This window comes from Epinephelus moara, chromosome 21, assembly GCF_006386435.1.
Source record: "Epinephelus moara isolate mb chromosome 21, YSFRI_EMoa_1.0, whole genome shotgun sequence".
Lineage (NCBI taxonomy): Eukaryota > Metazoa > Chordata > Actinopteri > Perciformes > Serranidae > Epinephelus > Epinephelus moara.
This window is the reverse complement of record NC_065526.1, coordinates 15,639,740-15,661,049: the sequence shown is the minus strand read 5'-3', so window position 1 is coordinate 15,661,049 and position 21,310 is coordinate 15,639,740. Positions and strand designations below refer to the sequence as shown.

The window sequence follows — 21,310 nt, the reverse complement described above, 5'->3', positions numbered from 1 at the left end:
GCCTTTGTCTCTCCGGAAATACTTTTTTGAAGAGTTGAGTGGTTGTGTTTACTTTTTTAAAACAAATGTTAAGACCGTGTTTGCTTTTAGTTGTTTAGATAACACCCATGACCAATATTTACAGTGACAGCCTTCAGTCCAAATGACTCAGAGTCTGATAACGGATCATAGTGTTGAGGAGTACCGAGCCCTTAAAGTCCTGAAAGATATTTATTTATTCAGATTTTATTATTTTGATTATATTTATTTATATTTTATTCTATATTTTTATTTTATTATTATTTTAAATGTATTTATTTTTTCAAATTTTGAGTGCACAAGATGAAAAAAAAAATCACCTTGCAAAAAAAAAAGTATGTTCCTAGGGTCCTGTGTTCTCTTGGTAAAAACTTACATTTTAAGAGATGGGTAAGGGCGAGCTTTGCAGTCCAAATTGTGAAAGAATCAACAGAAATGGGCGTTTCAAATACAGTTAGAACGATAAAAAGCTGTTGATCAACTGTAGAGATATCTAAAGTCAAAAAACTGTCTTGTCCATAAATGTGATTGCAGAGGTTTCAGGGAGTGGAACACCAGTAGGCTTCAGGCTGTTGGTGGGTGATTTCAACATATTAACCCAGGGAAACAAAAAATGAACATCTAACCTTTGGGAAAAACTTTTCTGAGAACATAAAATGCTGAATCCAAATGTCCAGACTTGCAAACTTTGCGAGGGCGTTCCCTGAAGGTCTGCGAGTGCTGAGAGCAGTCCAAGTCCATAATTCATCCAGTCACAAGGGAACCCGTGCAGACTTCCACAGAGCCCGCTCAGGGTTCAGACTTCACTGATTTAATTACAGTTTATTGCTCTACAGACGAGACGTAGTTCTTCCACTTGCCAGCTAAAATAAACTTCTTATGAATGTGTAAAACAATTACTGTATTAAGTAATCCCCCCATGCTGCTGTCACATTTCTCACAAAAGTTTAATGCCCTCTGCTCATCAGATACTTCAGACAACATGATATAAATGCCATGCATGGGCTTAAAGGATACACACATTCACGCACATACATTTTTGTAAATAAGGTCCAGACAATGACAAAATAAACTAGGTCTTATTTACATTTGAAGACTTTCTTTTGTTGTTTTTGCCCATTTTTCTTAGCTTATATTTTAATTCATTCAAGAGTTCTATTTAAGACTCAAGAAATCAACTGAGACTCTAATATTCAATGATGCCGACAAGACAACAAATAAACCATCGGCAAACTTAAACTGAGTTAAAATAAACAGATAACCAATATGTAAACCTGTTAAAATAGAAATAAAACCATACAAAGCCATTACTGTAAAGCCCTCACTCATCACTGTACGCTTCATTCCAGGGCTGGTTGGCCTTCTTTGACCTCTTGTGGAACAGTCACTGGTATTTGTTTATTTATCAAGCCATACTGGGTAAACTCCCTTCGTACATTTGTACTTTGATGTAACAGAGATCTGATTGTAGCTACACTCTCAGATCTCAAGACTGTTCCTAGTGCTCAGGCTGGGCTGGGAAGGAAAACTTTAATAGGCTCTGCCTCTCTCACTGAGAATAACCTACAAAAAGATTTTACACTACGTCAACTGGTCTCTCTGTTTTTTTGGCTTTAACTTTTTTGTGTGCTGCTTTCTTGGCCAGGTCTCCCTTGTAAATGAGACTGTTGATCTCAACAGGACTTACCTGGTTAAATATGGGTTAAATAAATATAAAAATAACCATACATACAGCTAAAAGTTAAAATACAGAACAAAGTTGCTATAGAGTAGATGTAGCCTATATTTTAAGCATTTACAGTCAATTAAGGACCTGAAATAAGTGTTTTAACAGTTGTAATGGCGGGACAGAGGTTTAAGGTCTTTTGCAGATTATTCCACGTCTAGAAGTTCAGTTTTGATTAAAGGAATGTGGAGCAGTGACCTAATCTGCGAGGGAGTATAATGATTATTGGGAGTTCAGAGTTCAAAAGAATGCAATGTGCATCTGTTTCAAAGTTTTATAAATGACTAAAAACCAATGTCAGTCCTGCTTCACATCCAAATGTGGCCAGCTGACCTTTTTGGTGAAGATGACATCACACTGCACAGCTTTTATACAGTAGACTGCAATGATAAAATGCATTTTGATTGTCTGGTATGTCTTATCATGATGGTGTTGGATATCATCTCTGGCCTACATGATTCCAGTGATGTTTTAATGAGCCTTCCTGGGTATAGGCTCAGAGGCTCCCTTAGCCTTCACCTGCAAAATATCACTTAAATTATCATGTCCTGACCAAGAAGACACTCAGAATGACCACAACGAGATGCAAAGAGACACTTAAAAACTGCAAAAAGGCAAAACAACCACAAAGAGACACAGATAGTCAAAAAAAAGACACAAATTGACCTTAAGAAGCCTGTTCACACGTGGTATAAACATCGCTGTTCCCACCTGTGTCTATTGTGTCTCCACTTGTGCTCAGATTTCATGACTGCCTATGCCTCTTAGAAGGTCAAAGGTCCTAGGTCCACACTGTTGTATTGTCCACACTCCCACTAGCATGCTTGCTAGTCAAATTAGCATGTGTTGGTACAACTGGAGATTTTGCTTTCAGCAGAAATCAACGTGTCCTTCCAGAGGGTAAAACGATAGATGGTCACGCAACATTTCGTCCAACACATCATAAAATGAGCAAGTTATAGACTCCGCCACCCCCGTGTCACCAAAACAGCCACCACGGCCACTATTGATGACATAATACTTGTCGGGGGCTCCTCAGGGCGCATTAGTGTTTATGCTACAAAGGATGTGGTTTTGGTTGCTGAGTCTTTTGTATCCTAAGGCCCAGCTAGGGACAGGCAATTAGCTCAGGCTATAAATGCTGTGGTGTGTGGCAGTTATGTATGCTACATACTTGTCTATACAATAAACATTTAATAAATGTGTCCCAGAGCACCTCAGCGAGTGGTTTGAGGTGGTTGGTGGTGGTTTACATTGGTATTTTGTGCTGTCCACTTGTCATCGGGTCACTTCAGACACATGTTAATATCAGGTATAAACAGGCTCCAAGGCCCTGTGTAGACCTGGTGTTAGCTTGCCTTCACTCAAACCGTGCATCCTTGTCAAGAGCGACATGGGTGCAGGACATAGTGGTTGTTTTGGTGACAGCACACTAATGTACTTATGTCAAGTTGGACAAGGAGTTGCGTGACCATTCATCGTTTTGCCCTCTGGAAGGAGACTTGTTGAACTCTGCCGACAGTGATATCTCCAGCTGTACTGACACAACCACTAACAAGACTAGCAAGCGAGCTACAAAGCAGCTAACAAAAGTGAGGATGTAATAATAATGTAATAACTGTGCATGTGGCAGTAACAGAATCTGAACACAAGTGGTCAGCTCGAGATGCTTGATAGACACAGGTGCAAATGACGATGTGTCTCAGGTGTCCACTTGTGATCAGAACACCCAGAACACGTTAATACCAGGTCTAAACAGGCCAATTAGACACAAGACGACTAAGAGAAGACACAAAATGAACTCTAAGGGACACAAAACAAACAAACAAAGACACAAAATGATCTCAAGGGCCCATTGCATCATAATCCACCCATGGACACCAGCAGTCACCATGTATGTAATTGTAGTTGTGCTTGAGGCCTTCACATCAATGGCTTGCACTCTTGCAGACTGGCAGTGAACATGTCAAAGTATGTACGACTGTGAGGGCTCAGTCCACGAGTCCAGAGGTTGGACATTCGGATTCAGCTAAACCCTTTCAAAAGTCTCCTTAATTATCCATATAAGAGGATGTTGAGCTGGGGAACATGCTTTACGACCCCAGGAACAGAGATATGCTCCCACTTCAGGGGCTCCGATTAGCTGTGTCCTCTCCATCATATGGTGACTTTGTGCATCTGAAGTCCTTTAAGATGCATATAAATTTGTAGTAAATTACCTTCACAAGATAAAAAGTACCATGTTTCGGGACTTTAGGGGCTCCGTAGTGTTGTGTTAAACAGACCTAAACAGACAAAGTTACAGTGAAGTGGTATGTATTTTAATTGTGCAAAAATCATGCTGGTCTCTTCAATAAGTAAACTTTTTTTTTTCTTCTTTTACATTGTTAAAATTCAAACAGCAGCATTGACCACAAGCTCGACATGCTTTACAGGTCACGTCTGTTCTGCAATGCATTGAAAGTGGTTAAACAAGTCAGGATGTCAACTCAGTCACAGCAACTTCACAACGGCAACGTCCAGAAGTGAAAATGGAAAATACTCTTTATACAGCATTCAGATGAGACCACAAGAGTTGATAAAGATCTTCACCTTCACTGGTGGGAAACATTCATGAATGATTTCAGCATGATCTCTATGGCACTGAGACATAAAATCAAAAATAATTGTGTGATACAGCACATTACCACAAATGCTCTTTTCAGTGAGATAACATTCACAAATTAAATACATTAATTCTCTTCGTGTCATTGATGCAGCATTGACGATGTCACCAGCATTACAGGTGGGAAATGACAGCAGAGTGACAAACAGGAGGATCCCTGTGGAATACTGACAGACATATACCATCATACTGTCCACCTCGAAGCTAACGATCTGTCTCACTTTATCACACAGATGAGCGAAAATTCAAGGAAAAACTTCAGTGTTCTTGGCATAGATTCTCCAACTCTTTATAGAGAGAATCACTGTTATATTTCTCCACCAATTTATAAAAGTTTTTCCTTCAGTTTGTCAAGAATCTGTGCTTGTTAAAGGCAAAGTCTTGATATTCTACATTTTAACTATTGTCAGCTATACCCCTGAAAAGACACAAACCAACACTTAATTCATCTTTATGTAATTCCAGCGTAGACACAGCCTAAAAAGGTTTCTCAAACTGCTGCACTGGATGACATGGTCCATTTTTATGAGGAACTTAGGCGTAGTAGTTTGATACCGCACACACTGTCCTACTGCTGTAGATGGTAGGGCTGGGTATTGGCATTTAATACCTTTAAAAAGGACAGTTCACCGCAACTGTCCCTCTTACCTGTAGTGGTATTTATCTATCTAGATTGTTTGGGTGTGAGTCGCTGAGTGTTGGAGATATTGGCCGTAGAGATGTCTGCCTTCCCGCCAATATAATGGAACTAGATGGCACTTGGCTTGTGGTGCTCAAAGCGCAAACAAAGAAACAAACCAAAAATTTGAGCACCACAAGCTGAGCACCATCTAGTCCCATTATATCAGAGAGAAGGCAGACATCTCTATGGCCGATATCTCCAACAATAAAGGACACAGTAAATGTAAAATAAAAGAAAAATTCTGGGTAATGCTTTGTTTTACCGATCCATGATTTCATAATGATTTCTCGATTTCTTGAAAGTTTTCTGGGAATAAGAAAGTTCTGTAACTGAAATGACTTCAGTGAGACTCCAGTAAATGTTTATTCATCAGTCTGTCATTATTGGAAACTGTATTCTTCATATTTGACGAACTCTGACACATTTTGAACGTCCAGTTCACTTGCTATCCTCTTGAAAGTCTCAAAGGTCCACTCACTATTTTATCTATAATTACTTCCCTTTTCTAAAGATTTTTGTCTTACGCCAAAACAATGTAGCTTGATGAACAGCACTACAAGAGGAAAATTATGTATTTTTGATATTGGGGTGAACTGTCCCTTTTAGGTATTGACCGAAATAATCCAATACCAAGTAGTATCTAAACTTGTCCTGTCAAACGATACCTGATTCCGATCATTTTTGTACCCAGATCTAAAAATAAAAGACTGTTTGTGTTGTATTGCTTGCAGCCAATCACCACAAGTGCTCTTTGATTTAATGCGACATGTGATTGGCCCACTACCACAGCAACTACAGCTCATGTAGTATATGCTGTGGTCAAGTATTCAATAGAGTTGGCAGTTCAGCATGCTGAGGGGCCACAACGTTCTAAAGTATGACTATAACACGCTTGTGGTATCTGGTGGCATTTTACGCAACTGATTGCTTCCATTCACACAACGGGTATCGCATGAAGTGGTGTTGGTATCGATATCACTTTAAGCAGTGGTTCCCAACTGATCCACCCATGGGGTCCAGATTTCTCCTTTGTCATTAGTTCAAGGTCCCCACAGTTTAATACATTCAGCGTCATACTTGCGTTTGGTCATGTCGTTGAGCTCGTTTGCTGTCAAGTAGCTGTCTTTTAGTCACTCACTCTACAGCAGGAAACAGCAGTTCAAAATAAAAGCTCTGTGCCGGGAATTCACTGTACTCTAAAATAAAGAGTGTTTTTTCATCGAACGTGACACATTTGCAAGTCACTTGCGGTCCATTCAGAATGGACCTGCGACCCACCAGTTGGGAACCAGTGCTTTAAGGGTGCTAGGATTGTTACTGGTATTGTAAGTTTTAGCTGCAACCACCAGCTCCATAGGTTGATCAGTCAATCAGATGGTCAGTCGACAAAACCTTTCCTCACCCTTTGGCAACTGAAATGTGTGTGTGCGGGATTGCTCATGAGCCAAAGGACAGCTGATCAGCTTCTCATTCCATTAGAGTGAAGGGGTCCTATACCAAAAAGGCTTATGACTCCAAAACGGACTCATGAAACATGACCAAACTTTATAGAAAGACAAAAGCACACACACCATTTGGCCACATTCCCTTTCATAACTGATTAACTTATTGTCGTAGTGAGGGATCATTGGACTAGTGACAACTGTTTGTCAGGTTGTGTGTGTGAACGCATGGACATATGTGGTTGCAGCTATTGCGAATTTACGCTTGTTAAACAATACCCAGCCCTAGTAAATACTCATTAGTGCACCAAAGGTGTCTTAACCTGCAGCTGTGCTGTTTACTACTGTTTGGGTAACCTTTGCTAAAAAATACAGTGCTAAACTGTATAAGGAAATCATTTCATTTAGAAAAAAATAAGGTATAAATCTGTAACCTGTTTTTAAAAATTAATACCTTCAGTAGGCACTAATGGTCTTGGGGCTATGTGCCAGAGGCGGTGTAGTCAAAATCAGGCGGTACTAAGATGAACTGATGCACTGTTGGTTTTGGTCTTTTCATGGGATTTGCTAGAAATAAAAATCTAGAATATCATCAGTCTTATCCTTCAAACGTACACTCACTGACTGTGTCACGGTGCTCAGTAGCAACCTCAACATAACAAAATTAAGGAGCCTATCTTAAAATTGTGTAGCTTCATTAAACTTTAACACTCACTGATTTTCCCAAACATGTAAATATCTTCATGATTTTGTGGCAAAAACAGCAATTTGTTCTCTCAGCTCTCGAGACGAACAACAGTAAAATCTGTTTACGAGTTGTTTTTCCAGCAGTGCCCCTGAAACATTCCACTGTGGTGAACAATACAACACAATGTGGCTGCATGAAGTGTTTTAAGTGTGACTGATGGCAACATGCAATCATTCAGTTTATTTAAGTCTTATAATTCAAAGTACTCGGACGTGTTTTCCAGGCCCCAAACGTCTGAGACAGGGATAGAGGAGGTAGAGTCTCCATTGGTCTCACCATTCATAAGTGTTAAGAGTTGATAAAAACTACTTCATTAAATTTGCTATTCCTAAATCACAGCATCTGTAATACTCAGCTCCGTGGGAGGAACTGACTGGCAAAATTCCAGAAGGACTTCCTGTCCTCGTCATGAGTCCTTGGTGTGTGAGATCTGTCTCCATAGCAGAGCTTTCAGGTTGTTGAGAATAAGTGAGTGCTCCATGTTCATCTGTCCAGCATTGCCCTTGAGAGCCATGCAGGCGTACAGCTGCCTCTCGAGCTCCTCTCTCAGTGCTGTCGGCGCCCCACGCAGGAGGTAATCCTTCAGTGCACTGCAAGCCTTCGCCAAGTTCGGCTGAGCTGGCTCCTCCCTGCACCGTTTCTCTGACACGTCACATGACGTCTGGCAGTCCACCCCGTACACACAGTCAGCATCTGTCTCACACTTCAGCACCCGCATGGTGCGTTTGAATTCGTCCTCAGGAACCACTGCTCGGGTGTTAGTCAGGCGGAGCTCATGGCGGTCGGTGTAGCCGAAGTGCGCCGCGGCAAGGTCGCAGATCAGAAAGCTGCCGTAGGTGCCATGGAAGATGTCCTCCACCAGCTCCAGGAGGCCCATGGAGATCTTGGCTTTGCGAGGCCATGAGGGCGTGAACCATTGGTCCATAGTGCGCTGCACGCCGCTGGGCACCCAGGATACAAGCGGCCAGGGTAGAGACAGACCATACAGAGGCCCGTAGGGGACTCGCTCTGTCATGTACATGTCCCCGCAGTAGCCAAGGAGGCGAGGAGTGTGTCCACGGTCTTGGAGCAGCAAGCCCAGCAGCACCTCAAGAAAGAACAAAGCACAAAATGTCTAAAGGAAGAGCTCGAGAAATTTTCATGTTTGCAGACACACTTTGCGACGCTCAAACACAGTTAAGACCAAAGATTTGGGACGAGACAAATTCAGACTTACAATGTGATGGTCTGCGACATTCAAAAACCTGTCAGATTACACCAATACGACTAGACAAGTCAGTGTATCGTCTCCATAGTAATGACTCTATGTACTTTGGTTCTAACTCTGGCTTTTCAGGTGCAGGTGACTTTGTTTTTTGGGTATGTGTGTGTCATGCACACCAACATATGTGCCAACAGCCGCGAGGATATAACAAGACGGGCTCAGTGGGGCTGGAGGGCTGTTGTGTGAGAATGAAAGCAAAGTGAACACGCCGTCTGCTAACAGTTTTTAAGTGACTTTACCAGCTAACTTCCCCTTCCCCATGCTTTGCGTTCTAAAACAAGCTGCTGGCGACTTAACAAGCTGAGACCAGCCAGTTTACACTGCTGCAACTTTTTGTTTGATCTCGTCACAAATCTTTGATCCTAACTGGGCTTAAAGGAATACCTCACTCACAAAATGACCATTGTACATCAGTTAGTCACGCTGGGTTACTTTGAGTTCATGAAGAAAACTGCCTCCATGAAAAACAGTTAACATATTGATTTACTGATTGATTGAAGACCCCGTTTGACAACATCAGATCTATATCAAAGCATCCATTTACATACTCTCACACAACACATTTTGTTCCACAGATAACAGATGCTAATGTTCCTCATCATCAGTGGCTTGTTTTTATACCTCATCCATCTGCAGGAGGGCCCATGTAGAGCGGGCTTCTGGCAGTGACACCCGTCCATCTTTGTTGCCATCGGCGACAGAGAGGATCTGGCTGACAAGGCTGGCGAGGTTAGCCTGCTCTCCAAGCTTGGACTGATGGAAAGAGAGGGAAAGAGAGTCAAGAGCTTTTCTCATTTCTCTACTTTGTGCCTCCATGCCTCCTCTCTCCTCCGTCCTGCCTGTGACCTGGAAGCAAATTTTCTTGTCCTTGGGTGGCGAAGACCTCTGATTGGCTAGCACTTGTTGCTTTTATTGGTTGGGTTGGTTAGGTTTAGGCAAGAGGGGTGAGACTATTAAGGATTAGTGTGAGACTGTCAGGGTAAGCCAGTCAGAGGCAGAATAGGGTGGGTCATGCCTTCACCATCCTAAGAAAAGTAAATGTAAGTCCTGGAAGTTGATCTCAGGGTGTCATCTCGAAAGATGTCTCAATTTCTAAAATGCATATGGCCAGAGGAGCCATGAGCGAGGATGCACAGGTGTCTTTTTGACACCTGTGACATATAAAAGAGGTGTGACCGGCATTCCACAAGTCATATTTGATTGGCGTCACTTTCAAATGATGGCTCCCAAGCACTGATATTATTTTGGTAAATGCCTGTTGCCTCGATTCCTCTCTCCTCGTGTCTCTTCCTTGCCTCCTCTGCTCCCATCTCAGGTGGGAGGGACTGAGACCCAAGGAGAGGAGGCGAGGAAAGGAATCGAAAATGTACAATCTAAAATAAGAAAAGCTTTTGGAGAGGGTCGTTCCAGGCTTTGGTCCATCATGCTACTGCCTAAAATATCTGGTTCTATATGAACCTGCAGTCCTTTACCTTGAGGTGATTAAAGACCATCTCTCTGAACTTCTCCACCGACGTGCCTCTGGTGGGCTTGTCGAACACGGGGGCTTCTCTCCGTGGCTCTGGCTCCTCGCCCAGCTCATAGTGCACGACCTCCCCCAACTTACAGCGAATGATCCCATCGTGGTCTCCCCAGCTTCCTGTGTACACCTGGCAAACAGGATGCCAAACAAACAGTGAACATGCTGGACACTGCGAGCAGCAGAGTCACAGCTTTGAACAGAGATGTGTTTCCTACCTGGTTATTTGGCAGTGTTGACAGACACCTGCTCATGTAGAGTGTTTCTTTGTCACACAGACTGCTGCAGGCAGAGCCATCGATGATTCCCTTCCTGTATTTATCACACTTGAACAAAGAGAGAAAATGCAGTTGTTGGATTTAATGTTTGGCCTCTTTATAATTATATTCATCCATTATATTAGGTCCTGATAATCATAAAGCAGGAATATTAGTTTTCTACATCTTAAAGAGCACAAGACGTATTTGCAACCGGTTTTGGTTGCCACACACATTTGTATCTTGAGGCTGACTGGTATAATTTTCAAACCACTTCTAAATAACTGAGGTTGATGCAACATTAGGCTAGGTGTTCCTCATGCAGTGGTAATTGCAAAATAAATGGCCATTACAAAAATCTTGCAAAATAACAGGGTCAAAACAAACAAAGCCATTACTCACAATGGCGTTCTTGCACTCGTGTCCTCTGCACAGCTCTGTGTAGGCGGAGTATTGCACATAGAGCACCCAGCTCCCCACCAGCACAGTCAGCCATGTGAGAAACAGGTACTTCACCCGCACAAAGGAGATCCGAGCCTGCGGAGAGCAAGCAGAAACAGAAAGTCTAAGATTGATCCAGAGCCTGAAAATGTACCCGGCCTACAGTCGAGAACAGATTAGTTTAGTAATCTATGTACGATATCATCACGCCACTATGCAATCACAAATATGTCAACATCATTTTTCAGTATCTATTAATCTATGTTACCAGACTGAGGTGCACTGCCTGTATGAACATGTTGTACAGGCACAGCACGCCGAAAGGTGTGTCGATTCGAGCCAGACATTTACACTCCCTAATCAAACCTGATCACATAATGGGTTACCATGGTGACAGCATGGGGTATCCTATAACAAGGCACTGGCTGGCTCATTGGTCGCCATGTGCTACAAAGGCTGGAAAATGGTTTGGAGGTGCAGATCCAGTTGTTTCAGTGTCACATTCCATACTGGTTATGGCTTGTAAAGACAAAACAAATCGAATTACTGCCCGTGTCACAGGATGCACACATCACATGTCCCACAATGCTCCTTTGGACAGAGGTGCTGCTGTTCCTGTGACACTGTGTAAGTTAATTGAGTCAGTGGCTTATTTTCCACAGTGATAAACACACAGAAATCTTTCCTCCTAAAGAAAAAAACGTATACATGGAGATAAAAATCCTTAGAGTTACAGAACAAGATCTAAAGGCAAGACAACACAATTGAAAAGAACAAAGTATACATACAAACGAGCGGCATTCAATGATTTATTTCAGTCTCTTTACGATGCTTTTTAAATTAACTTAAAGGGTAAGTTCTGTATTTTTCCCATGTTTTTGTTTCTAAGTGACTAATGGGAACAACAATTTTTGAGACTGGTCCTGTATTAAACAAGAGTGTTGCAGCCAGCAGCTGCGTAACAGGCTGAAATGTAATCACTCACAGCATGTTCGCACCATCAATTTACGTCCACAATAAGTGCTTGTTTCGCCACTGACAAGCTCAGTTTGTTGTTATTGGTTTCTGACAACATTATGGAAAGGATCCCTACAGACATAGACTTTTGTGTCAAAGAGTAAGATCCATTTTGTTAAACCAGAAACAGCCTCGAAATCGCCATTGCTAAACCCACCAGACTACATTTAAATAAAGAGTCATTCTATCAATGTAAAACACACGTCATTACTCTTTGACACAAAAGTCTGTCTCTGTAGGGATCCTTTCCACAATGTTTCAGACACTTAGAATAACAATCTGAGCCTGTCAGTGGCAAAAACAAGCACTTCTAGTGGACGTAAACTGACGGTGCCAACATGACCCGAGTGGTTACAGTGCAGCCTGTTTTACCGCTGCAGCGGTCTCGCTCAATACTGCACTGAAATCTCAATAACTGTTGCCTTCATTAGTCATTTAGACACAAAAACATGCAAAATGAGGTCCAGGTTGAAAAATACCAAAGTTGCCGTCTCACTGGCCAAAAAGTGAATTTCCATCCAAAGTAATCAGAGCCTAAAACTGCTACATTTGCCTTTGAACAACAGCTGAAGATCCCATGCTTCAAATGTGACTACTTTTATGAGCATTGATTTAGTCAATTGACATATCAAATGATCATTTTAGCAATATGTGACTACTGAAATGTAAGCAAGTAAAAAGGAAAAAAGTTGTTAGAAGGCACGGCAGAGCAGTGAAAAAGAATTTAGGTCAGATCTGCTGTGTCAGCCACAGTATGTGATTTTCACTGAAACAAAACTGCAGCGAGCTTTCCCCCAAGGACTGTAACAGCACTTGGGAGGATAAAGTGATTTTGATTCTCACTCTGATCACATGGTAGGAACAGCTTATGTTGTGTATATTTTGGCAGCATGCCGTTCCTCGCAACTCTGCTCCAGCCCAGTTTCCAAATCCCAACAAAATATGCACCCAGTGAGGCAGGGACCGAGCAAACGACTCTTTATCTTTGATGTGCTGTGTTTACTGCACTTGGTTAACAGCTCTGGCTGCGACAGAAGAGCAGTTATTGTTTTGTGTCCGTACAAACTGCAGTGTCAGATCCATATTCACACACAGAGGGGCTAATTACTGTCATAAATTCTTTTAAGATTAAGGTATATGACTCCTTTTTGTGGATTTTGAACCTAATAAAAACCCTAATGAGGTCTGGGGTTTTTTCATGGCTCTTGTTCACACAAAATATGCAACGCATCCCCACACGGAGCTACCGACTTCAAAGAAAAGCGCAGAGAGGATACAGGAAAACCAGAATTTTCCTGCCTCCCATTCCCTTTGGTGCATTTTTACCAAATTGCCTGCTGGCAGCAGCAGGCTGTGAGAGCTTTAACAGCAGTTTTGTGTTATAGAGCTGTACTCTCTCCTGCCGAGCCGCCTTGTTTTCTTAAATGCTTTGCGTCCTTAAGAGATGAACAAACAGATAATGGGCCTCCAGGGAGGGAGCAGGAGTTATCAGAGGTGTACAAATCAGCTCCACAGCACTATCAGATCTGACTCCTTTGGTATGCATGTAGGGTGGTGTATTTAGAAAATGCATGAGACACACACAGACAATGTGATGGCATAAAAGTCATGTGTGCACGCTGGCTTTGTGGCAGTGTGTCTCAGCATGTCTGTGCAAACACGTGATGAAGCCTCTGAGTTAAAGAAGTGAAACCTGATCAACAAAGAGCCTCATCCTTTCCTTACTCCCTGACATCCTTCACACTGTCTCCTCTTCCTTGGAACCTGATACGCAGTGTTTGTCCTCGCTAAGATAACATTAGATAAACTGAATTGATCCCACACAGGGGACTGAAGTGTCAAAACAGCAGCTGAATACTATGAGCATGATTTAGAGGTACTATATACAAGGTACTATGAAAAGTGTATTGCAAAACTTTTCGGCATCTTTAAAATGACCCAGAAATGTACCTGAGTAAGAAATGTTAAAGGGACAGTTCACCCCCAAATCAAAAATACATATTTTTCCTCTTACCTGTAGTGCTATTTATCGGTCTAGATTGTTTTGGTGTGAGTTGCTGAGTGTTGGAGATATCAGCTGTAGAGATGTCTGCCTTCTCTCCAATATAATGGAACTACATGGCACACAGTTTGTGGTGCTCAAAGTGCCAAAATAATACGTTCGAAAAAACTCAACAGCACTGTCTCTTTCCAGAAATCATGACCTGGTTACTCAAGATAATCCACAGACCTTCATGTAGGAACTATTTCCTTTCTACTGAACTACACCATACAGGAGGAAGTGTGTATCTACTGCTAGCTCACCTAGCACCACTGAGCTAGCTTACGTTACTGCTCAACCGAAGACGTTGTCATTCATGTAAACATCTTGCAATGTCATGAGCACGAGCCTCTCATCTATGAGTTGATGCACACTTCCCTCTGTGTGGTGATACAGTAGACTGGTGTGGTTCAGAAGTAAGAAAATATTTCCTGCATGAAACTGCTCACAACCGTGTTTGTGGATTATCTTCAGTAACCAGGTCATGATTTTTGGAAAGAGACACTGCTGTTGAGTTTTTCATATGGCTTTGACATCACAAGCTGAGTGTTCCATATCGGAGAGAAGGGCAATATCTCCAACACTTGGCAACTCACACTAAAACAATCTAGATTGATAGATAGCACTACAGGTAAGAAGACATATATGTATTTTTGATCTTGGGATGAACTGTCACTCTACGTAAATAATAGGAATACAAATATTACACTTGAAGAAGAGTGGAATAAAGTAAAAAATAAAAACCTAATCCTCCTCAATTAGGAAAAGCAAACGTCCTTAAAATGTAACACAGTAAAGGTTCTCATGATAATACTGATGACAATGGGAGCTGGTTCAGTACAAAGCCCATACTGCAAACTATAGGGTTACCATCTGTCAACAGTTAGACTCAGTTACCGCGTGTTAACCCTCATGAAGTATTGACTTCTTTTAGTCTGGTCACTACAGCAGGGACAGAAGACCTGCAGTATCATGTCTTGATATACTGTAAGTGAAGCAGCCTGGAGCTGTCCTCAGGGTTTCATGTAGGGACGAGGTGTTGCCCATGATGGCCAGTAGTTTGGTTATCATCCTTTTTTACCCTACTTCCCCTATAGACTCCACAGAAGGCCTCTGGTCAAAGCTTTTCCTGTTGTAGTCGAGAGGTCACTGCCCCAGCAGACCACTGCATAGAAAGTAGTTGTGCTATACCAGAGACGGGGCAAAGTTTACAGCACTTGAAGGGACAGTTCACCCAGAAACACATGTATGTTTTTCCTCTTACCTGTACTGCTATTTATCAACCATATCAACGTGCAGAAGGAAGCGTGCATCTGATCATGGACGAGAGGCTCGTGCCTGTGACAGCACCACATGTAAATTTTAACGGCATCCTCCACAGATGAGCTGTATAGTTAGTTAAATTGCTGTTGCTAGGTGAGCTAGCAGTAGATACACGCTTCCTTCTGCGCTGTGATATTGTTGGCAGGTGTAGTTCGGTATACAGAAAAGTTTTAAAATACCACCGTGGGAAATTGGAGAGGTGTCCTCTCGCAAAACCAGCGCAGTTTGGCAGTACGTAAGTAGTATGTTATATTATTTGTTAACTTTAAGTGAGTTGTTGTCTGATAATGTGCAGGGTTTACATTCATACCGCACGGTGCAAAATGCCTCTCATTTCAGCTGAAATTTAAAATTCGACATGGTTGTTGAAAATCGTGATTAAAGGCTTCAAAGGGCTCTTAATGCACACAGTATTTTTGGGATAATGTTTCAAATACACAACAATAAATTGTGCTAAAGTTAAAGTGTTTTCCTGTTTTTTTTAGACTAGTCTTAATTAAAATTGTCATTTAGTCGACAGGGAAATTAGTCGCCAGGAACATCCCTAATCTCCAACACTCCGCAACTCACACCAAAACAATCTAGACAGATAAATAGAGCTACAGGTAAGAGGAAAAATATGTATTTTTGATTGGGGGTGAACTTTCCCTTTAATATCTGTAATGCTGGTATCAAAGAGACCCGACAGGAAAAGACAGAAATTCACAAAATCCGGAGCCGGCTTTCATGTGGCTTTTTGAACTCGGATACTTCAAAAAAGCTTTGAAATTCAAAAGCCATTCATCCAACTTGAGTCAGGTAGATGTTTCCGAGGTTATGAGGCTGCATGGTTTAGTCCAGCACAGTAGATACATGATACATGTGGGGGAAACTGGGTTACTGAGTTAACTAGATAACTTAAGTATGACTAAAAAACTGGAATCCCTTCAAATATTGAACATGAACTGATGAAGAAACAAAAAAACTGCTCTGTTTTTTTCCCTGCAAAGTGATCCAGATAACCCTGTAGACTTGATTCTTGGAACCCAGATGTAAACCAGACACCGTGTCCTGTAACAGACCTGGATACCCTGCCTCTGCCAACACATTTTGGTGTGTCGCCATAAACCCAAACAAGACTTCTTTTAGATATGGTATCAGCCAGAGTTTGCATGATGTTGACCTTTTACCTCAATATAAAGGCACTCATGGGTCTGAAAGTGAGCTCAGTGGACCACAAAATGCACAAAGTTGCTAAAATATACCAACACTGAATGAACTTCGTCAAAATTGTCCATCTCCTACATACAATACATCTCCTATGTACAAAGTACCAACACAGGAAGAGAGGCAACCCGCACAAAAACCACATTAAACTACACAGACTTTGCAGGCTTTTTCTGTGTACAGAGATCACCTTGGGGCTAGAAGAAACCACTTTGCAACCATATGAGAATTACTGTCTCAAGACAAACTTTTGAGGTGAAGATGGATTTATTCAGTTTCTTTATAAAGATTAAACTGAAACATATGTTTGGCAACTCTGATATACAAAGGTCTGACACACCTGTATTTAAGCCTAAATGCACATATATACCTATAACTACAAATCCCTCTATCCAGACTTTTCGTAGGTTGGTTGAGCAAGAAACACTTGACTTATTGAAAAACAAACCCACTCGTTCTTTGGCTAATTTCAGTCATGATGAACATTTGGTGATATAAGAACTTTCTTAAGAGTCTGAGATTATCATTAAACCTGCTGACACTATACTCATTCAGATCATGTCAGGCTACAAAGAAGAGGCCTACAGGCAATTAACTGATGAACATTTTTACAGAAAACTGAAGACTAACCCTAGCAAGACAGTTCCTGGTTCAAACTCAGGGTGGGGGAGCCCCTCTGTGCAGAGTGTGCATGTTCTCCCCGTGTCAGCGTGGGTTTTCTCTGGGTACTCCAGCTTCCTCCCACAGTCCAAAGACATGCGGGTTAATTGGTGACTCTAAATTGTCCGTAGGTGTGAATGTGAGCGTAAATAGTCTGGCGACCTGTCCAGGGTGTACCCCGCCTCTCGCCCAGTGTCAGCTGGGATAGGCTCCAGCCCCCCTGCGACCTCTAACAGGATAAGCAGTTATGGAAAAATGAATGAATGAATGTTATTCATTTCTATTTCATTTTTGGCAAAGCCACAGGGAGCCACCGGAGAAGGGCTAGAGAGCCACATGTGACTCCTGAGCCGCAGGTTGCCTACCCCTGCACTAGACCTTTAAAGGAATGGAGACAAAAGGCTTTTATTTGGCTGGACAAACGCTTTACGGTTAGGCCTATTTAAATTTGAAACCAGTTTTTAAAAAATGGAAGTTTGTGTAATACGTATGACAGGCAGTCGAGGAGTAAAGGGGATGTGAATGTAAGATTCTTTTCCCCAAAACCATATATAAGCAAATGTACATGGTATGACTGTGCAACCCTACTGCACAGTGTGATTTTTTGTGTGTGTAAGGCTGTGGTATAGCAACTATTTTAACAAGTAGCCTACAGGATTAAATGAAGCCTAAGTGTGGCTGATCTTGTTAAATTAATAAGCCCACGAGGCCACGGGAAACACTGGCAAGTGTTGTTTAATAATGGCTGGTGCCAGATTAAATCAGCTGTGCCCTCATGTTTCACCTCCTGAACTCTACTGTAGTCATTGGACTGTAGTCCATCCCCAAAGTTGTGATAAGCAAACTGTACTGTTGTAATGTAGTAATGTGTTTACTCTTCCCCAGAGCAAATACAAGCCTGTATTCTCTTCCTCTTTCATAAGCTTCTTACTGTACTGGAACAGTATGCTGGCGCCAAGCCACTGGTACCCAAATGAGAAGCTTCAACCTTATTATCCAACCAAAAGGATTACTGCTGCCCTGGCACAAGTGGGGGTGATGAAACAACTGTGAGATGTGAGAGAAAGTCTAGGCATCTTTTCAGACAAATGTGATGAGAGGAAAATGATCCAAACAGGAATCCCTCCCTGGCCTGGGTAATAACTCCTGGCATGGATTACTAATGTCTCCTCACACTGTAGTACCCTCTCAGTATTAGGCCTGTGCTCTGCTCTGCACTAACCATTCTGGATCAACACAAAGATTGTCAACTTAATCCTCCATCAGGAGTCACATTCCTCAGGTATCAAACAGCCACCGATGGCTGAGGAGGCACAGCCAGCTGTCAGTCTGCTGTGACACCACGACGACCCCATTACACACAGGTTCACAGTCAATTTAAACACATCCCGGTGATAATCCGCTTCACACAGCACTTAGAGAGCAGTGATGTATTACCTGGAAGTAGAAAGACTTTTTCACCCAGGCCCGTGGAAACAGACCCTTCGCCATCACAAAAATAGATCATCTCAATACGTGGACCTGGCTGTGGGAGATCATCCAAAATACACGGCAGGGAGCGTCTTCCACATGAAACCACTCCTCAGGGTTACACCACAGGCACAAATGACTCCATATTAACAGATGTGAGCTCCTCTATGATCCACGGCCCCGGACTGTCGTCTTGTCTTGTCCGTGTGAATCGCTCTGATGTTGCACTTTGCCTGCGCCTCTGCTCTGTGCAGCAGCTGCTGGTTTTCAAGCGAAGCAACAACATACCTCAAGCTGGGGAAAACGGAGGATCACGGCGCAGGCGCAACTTGTCCGTCTACAAAGAAAACGTTTCTGAGTTTTACGGTTGTAAACACAACGGACAACATGTTTGTCAATGTGGATCCCCCGCTGTGCTGACATCAGTTACTTATTATGTGTATTGTGTGGCTGCATTGCTAAACTGAAGCCACAGCCGGGTCATGCTAGCAAGCGCGAGTCAAACGAACTTCCGTAACGTCTTTCACAATAAATGCTGAATTGTGTAAATGATAGCCCAACTTCCGGTCGTAACATTAAAAATAAATAGAAAAAAAATATAAAAAATAAATAAATAAAAAAAACATGAAAAATTTACGAGTTGCCACAAATGTATTAAACACTACATAGCTGAGCTTTTGAACATATTAAGAAACATATACTTAGGGACTGTACTTTACTTTATCAGAGTACAGGGGTGGCTGGGGTGTGTTATTATTTTTTTTTATGTTGACCCTCCTTAAAGCTACAAATATTTTTTCTTTAAGCCTCCCTGAGTGACTGGGGAAAGTGCATGACCCTCCATCCACCATAAATAACCATGTATTTTTTAAATATTCACACCAAATGTAGGTATCGCAGCAATGAGCAAACAGCGCAAGAGTGGAAGTTATCACTAAAACGAAAAGGTAATTGACCCTTCACTAAGTCCAATCATAACGTAGCATTGAGCCGGTGTTCTGACAAATGGAGCTACCTGACAGAATGACCTACCAGCTCATTCTGTCAGGTAGAAATATCTATCACAATGTGGTTAAAAGAAGGGTAGGCCATTAAATAGGGTAGGTATTATCCATCAGAATATGCTACTACCTCTATACATGTGGTTAAAAGTATGGTTGTGTCGCCTGGTATGGTTTTGGTGGGGGTTTTTTTGTCACTTAAACGCACCATGAATGAGCAGTTTGTGTTAGTAGGTCATTCTGAGTGGTAGCTCTATTTGTCAGAACACCTGCTCAGACCAGGTCCCGACAACAACACAGCTGTGCTCCATTGTTTCAGATTTCCTTCATTTTCACGCTGGTTTTGTGGATTTGGAGCTAAATGTTGTGCCTGGGGCACGTTGTGTATTATTGATACTCGTTACCTGGAGAAGTTGGAAAAAGATATACGTTTCTTCCCTGTTCCAAAACCAAAATCAAACCCTGAAAAGTGTAGGGTTAGCTAGCTAGCTACTGAAGATATAGCCTACTGAATGTATACACATGCTGCTTTTGCTTTGTAATGATTATAACAGTGAAACAAAGGCCGACCCTGCTGTACAGGAACCAGTGAAGAGAAGCAGGGAAATTTTGCTGATATTCAACCAGCTGTGTGTCATCGCATTGTGCACAGATGAACATTGTTTGACTTCCTCTGGAGATCCCCGCCCGTCTGGGTGTGGAGGTCTGGGTGCTGGCAGTGGCACGGGGGCTTGCTCATCTGTTACTCTGCATTTTATTTTATTTTTTTGCATATGTGAAAACCACTAAACTAAACTATTGTCATGCATGCTGGAGCGCAGATATATTTATGGGTTTTTTTTTTTCGGTGTAGAGAATTAGTTTTTGGCAAAATTTTAAATGAGACATGTAGAATAAAGGGATTTTTCAGATGGAAGCCTTCCTTGTGCATGATGTGTTCAGACCGTCAGAAATTTGAATATTGTCCAGAGCACCCACATGTCTAAGTTTAAGCTATCTTGTATTTACCCTGATACATTTCCCATCTGTGACAAATGCAAAAACAATGATGCCACCATGCCATCTTGCTCAAATGGAAGGAGACTGCCCCGCCCACATCTGGCCAGTGGCTTCAAGACGTAATGTCGTGCCTAAAATTACGATACTGCGCTTCTCTGCCAGTGGTTCAGAGAAAAAAAATGATAAGACCTGGGGACCCTTTTTGTCTCATTTTCATAACACCCAAACAACATCAGCACTCAATGTGTTTTAATTCAACTGACATAGGCTAATAATTAAAAAGTAAAACCTGACTCCATGGATGTTGCTATTCTGCATATTATACTCTAGACACTGTGCCTTGGAAATATTTTAAGGTGGGGAAAAATTGGGCATAGGAGGAGGATGGGTGGGGGATGGGAGGGAAGGGCTGTTGTATGGTATAAGGTATTACTGTAATCGCCTCAGAGTCATGTCTACTTTTCTTGTTGTGTCTGCCCAACCCTGCTATTTTTTTTTCCTTTTTGAAAATCATAATAAAAATATTTTGAAATTAAAAAAATGGAATATCTGACAACAATGTCTGTTGTTACAGATTCTGGCTCTGATAATTAGTGTACATTTGGCAATTTTTTAAACAAAGCATGCCTTTCAAACCCTCCATCAGGAATTGAGATTCAGAGAATATTTGAAATAAATACAAAATATAACCATTTAAAGTTATATGTCCCACCCCTAAGCCAAAATAAAAAACAAAAGTCCCTGCCCAGTGCTTAAAATATTTCTGATATGCCTACTTCGTTAAATTTAATTTAATTTAATTAATTTAATTTATATACTTTATTTTAGCAC

The 21,310-nt window shown here is 41.8% G+C and overlaps 1 protein-coding gene across 1 annotated transcript; it reads right to left on the bottom strand.

Annotated features, from left to right (window-relative positions):
• Window positions 1–3,826: 3,826 nt before the first annotated feature.
• On the bottom strand, window positions 3,827–18,983 carry dipk1aa (divergent protein kinase domain 1Aa). Its single transcript, XM_050033567.1, has 6 exons — window positions 18,447–18,983; window positions 10,724–10,858; window positions 10,283–10,390; window positions 10,018–10,194; window positions 9,167–9,298; window positions 3,827–8,368 (listed from the first exon to the last, which is right to left on the bottom strand). Exons 1-6 carry the CDS (start codon window positions 18,498–18,500, stop codon window positions 7,688–7,690), a joined length of 1,287 nt encoding a protein of 428 aa, XP_049889524.1. The 5' UTR covers window positions 18,501–18,983; the 3' UTR covers window positions 3,827–7,687.
• Between the last annotated feature and the right edge of the window lie 2,327 nt (window positions 18,984–21,310).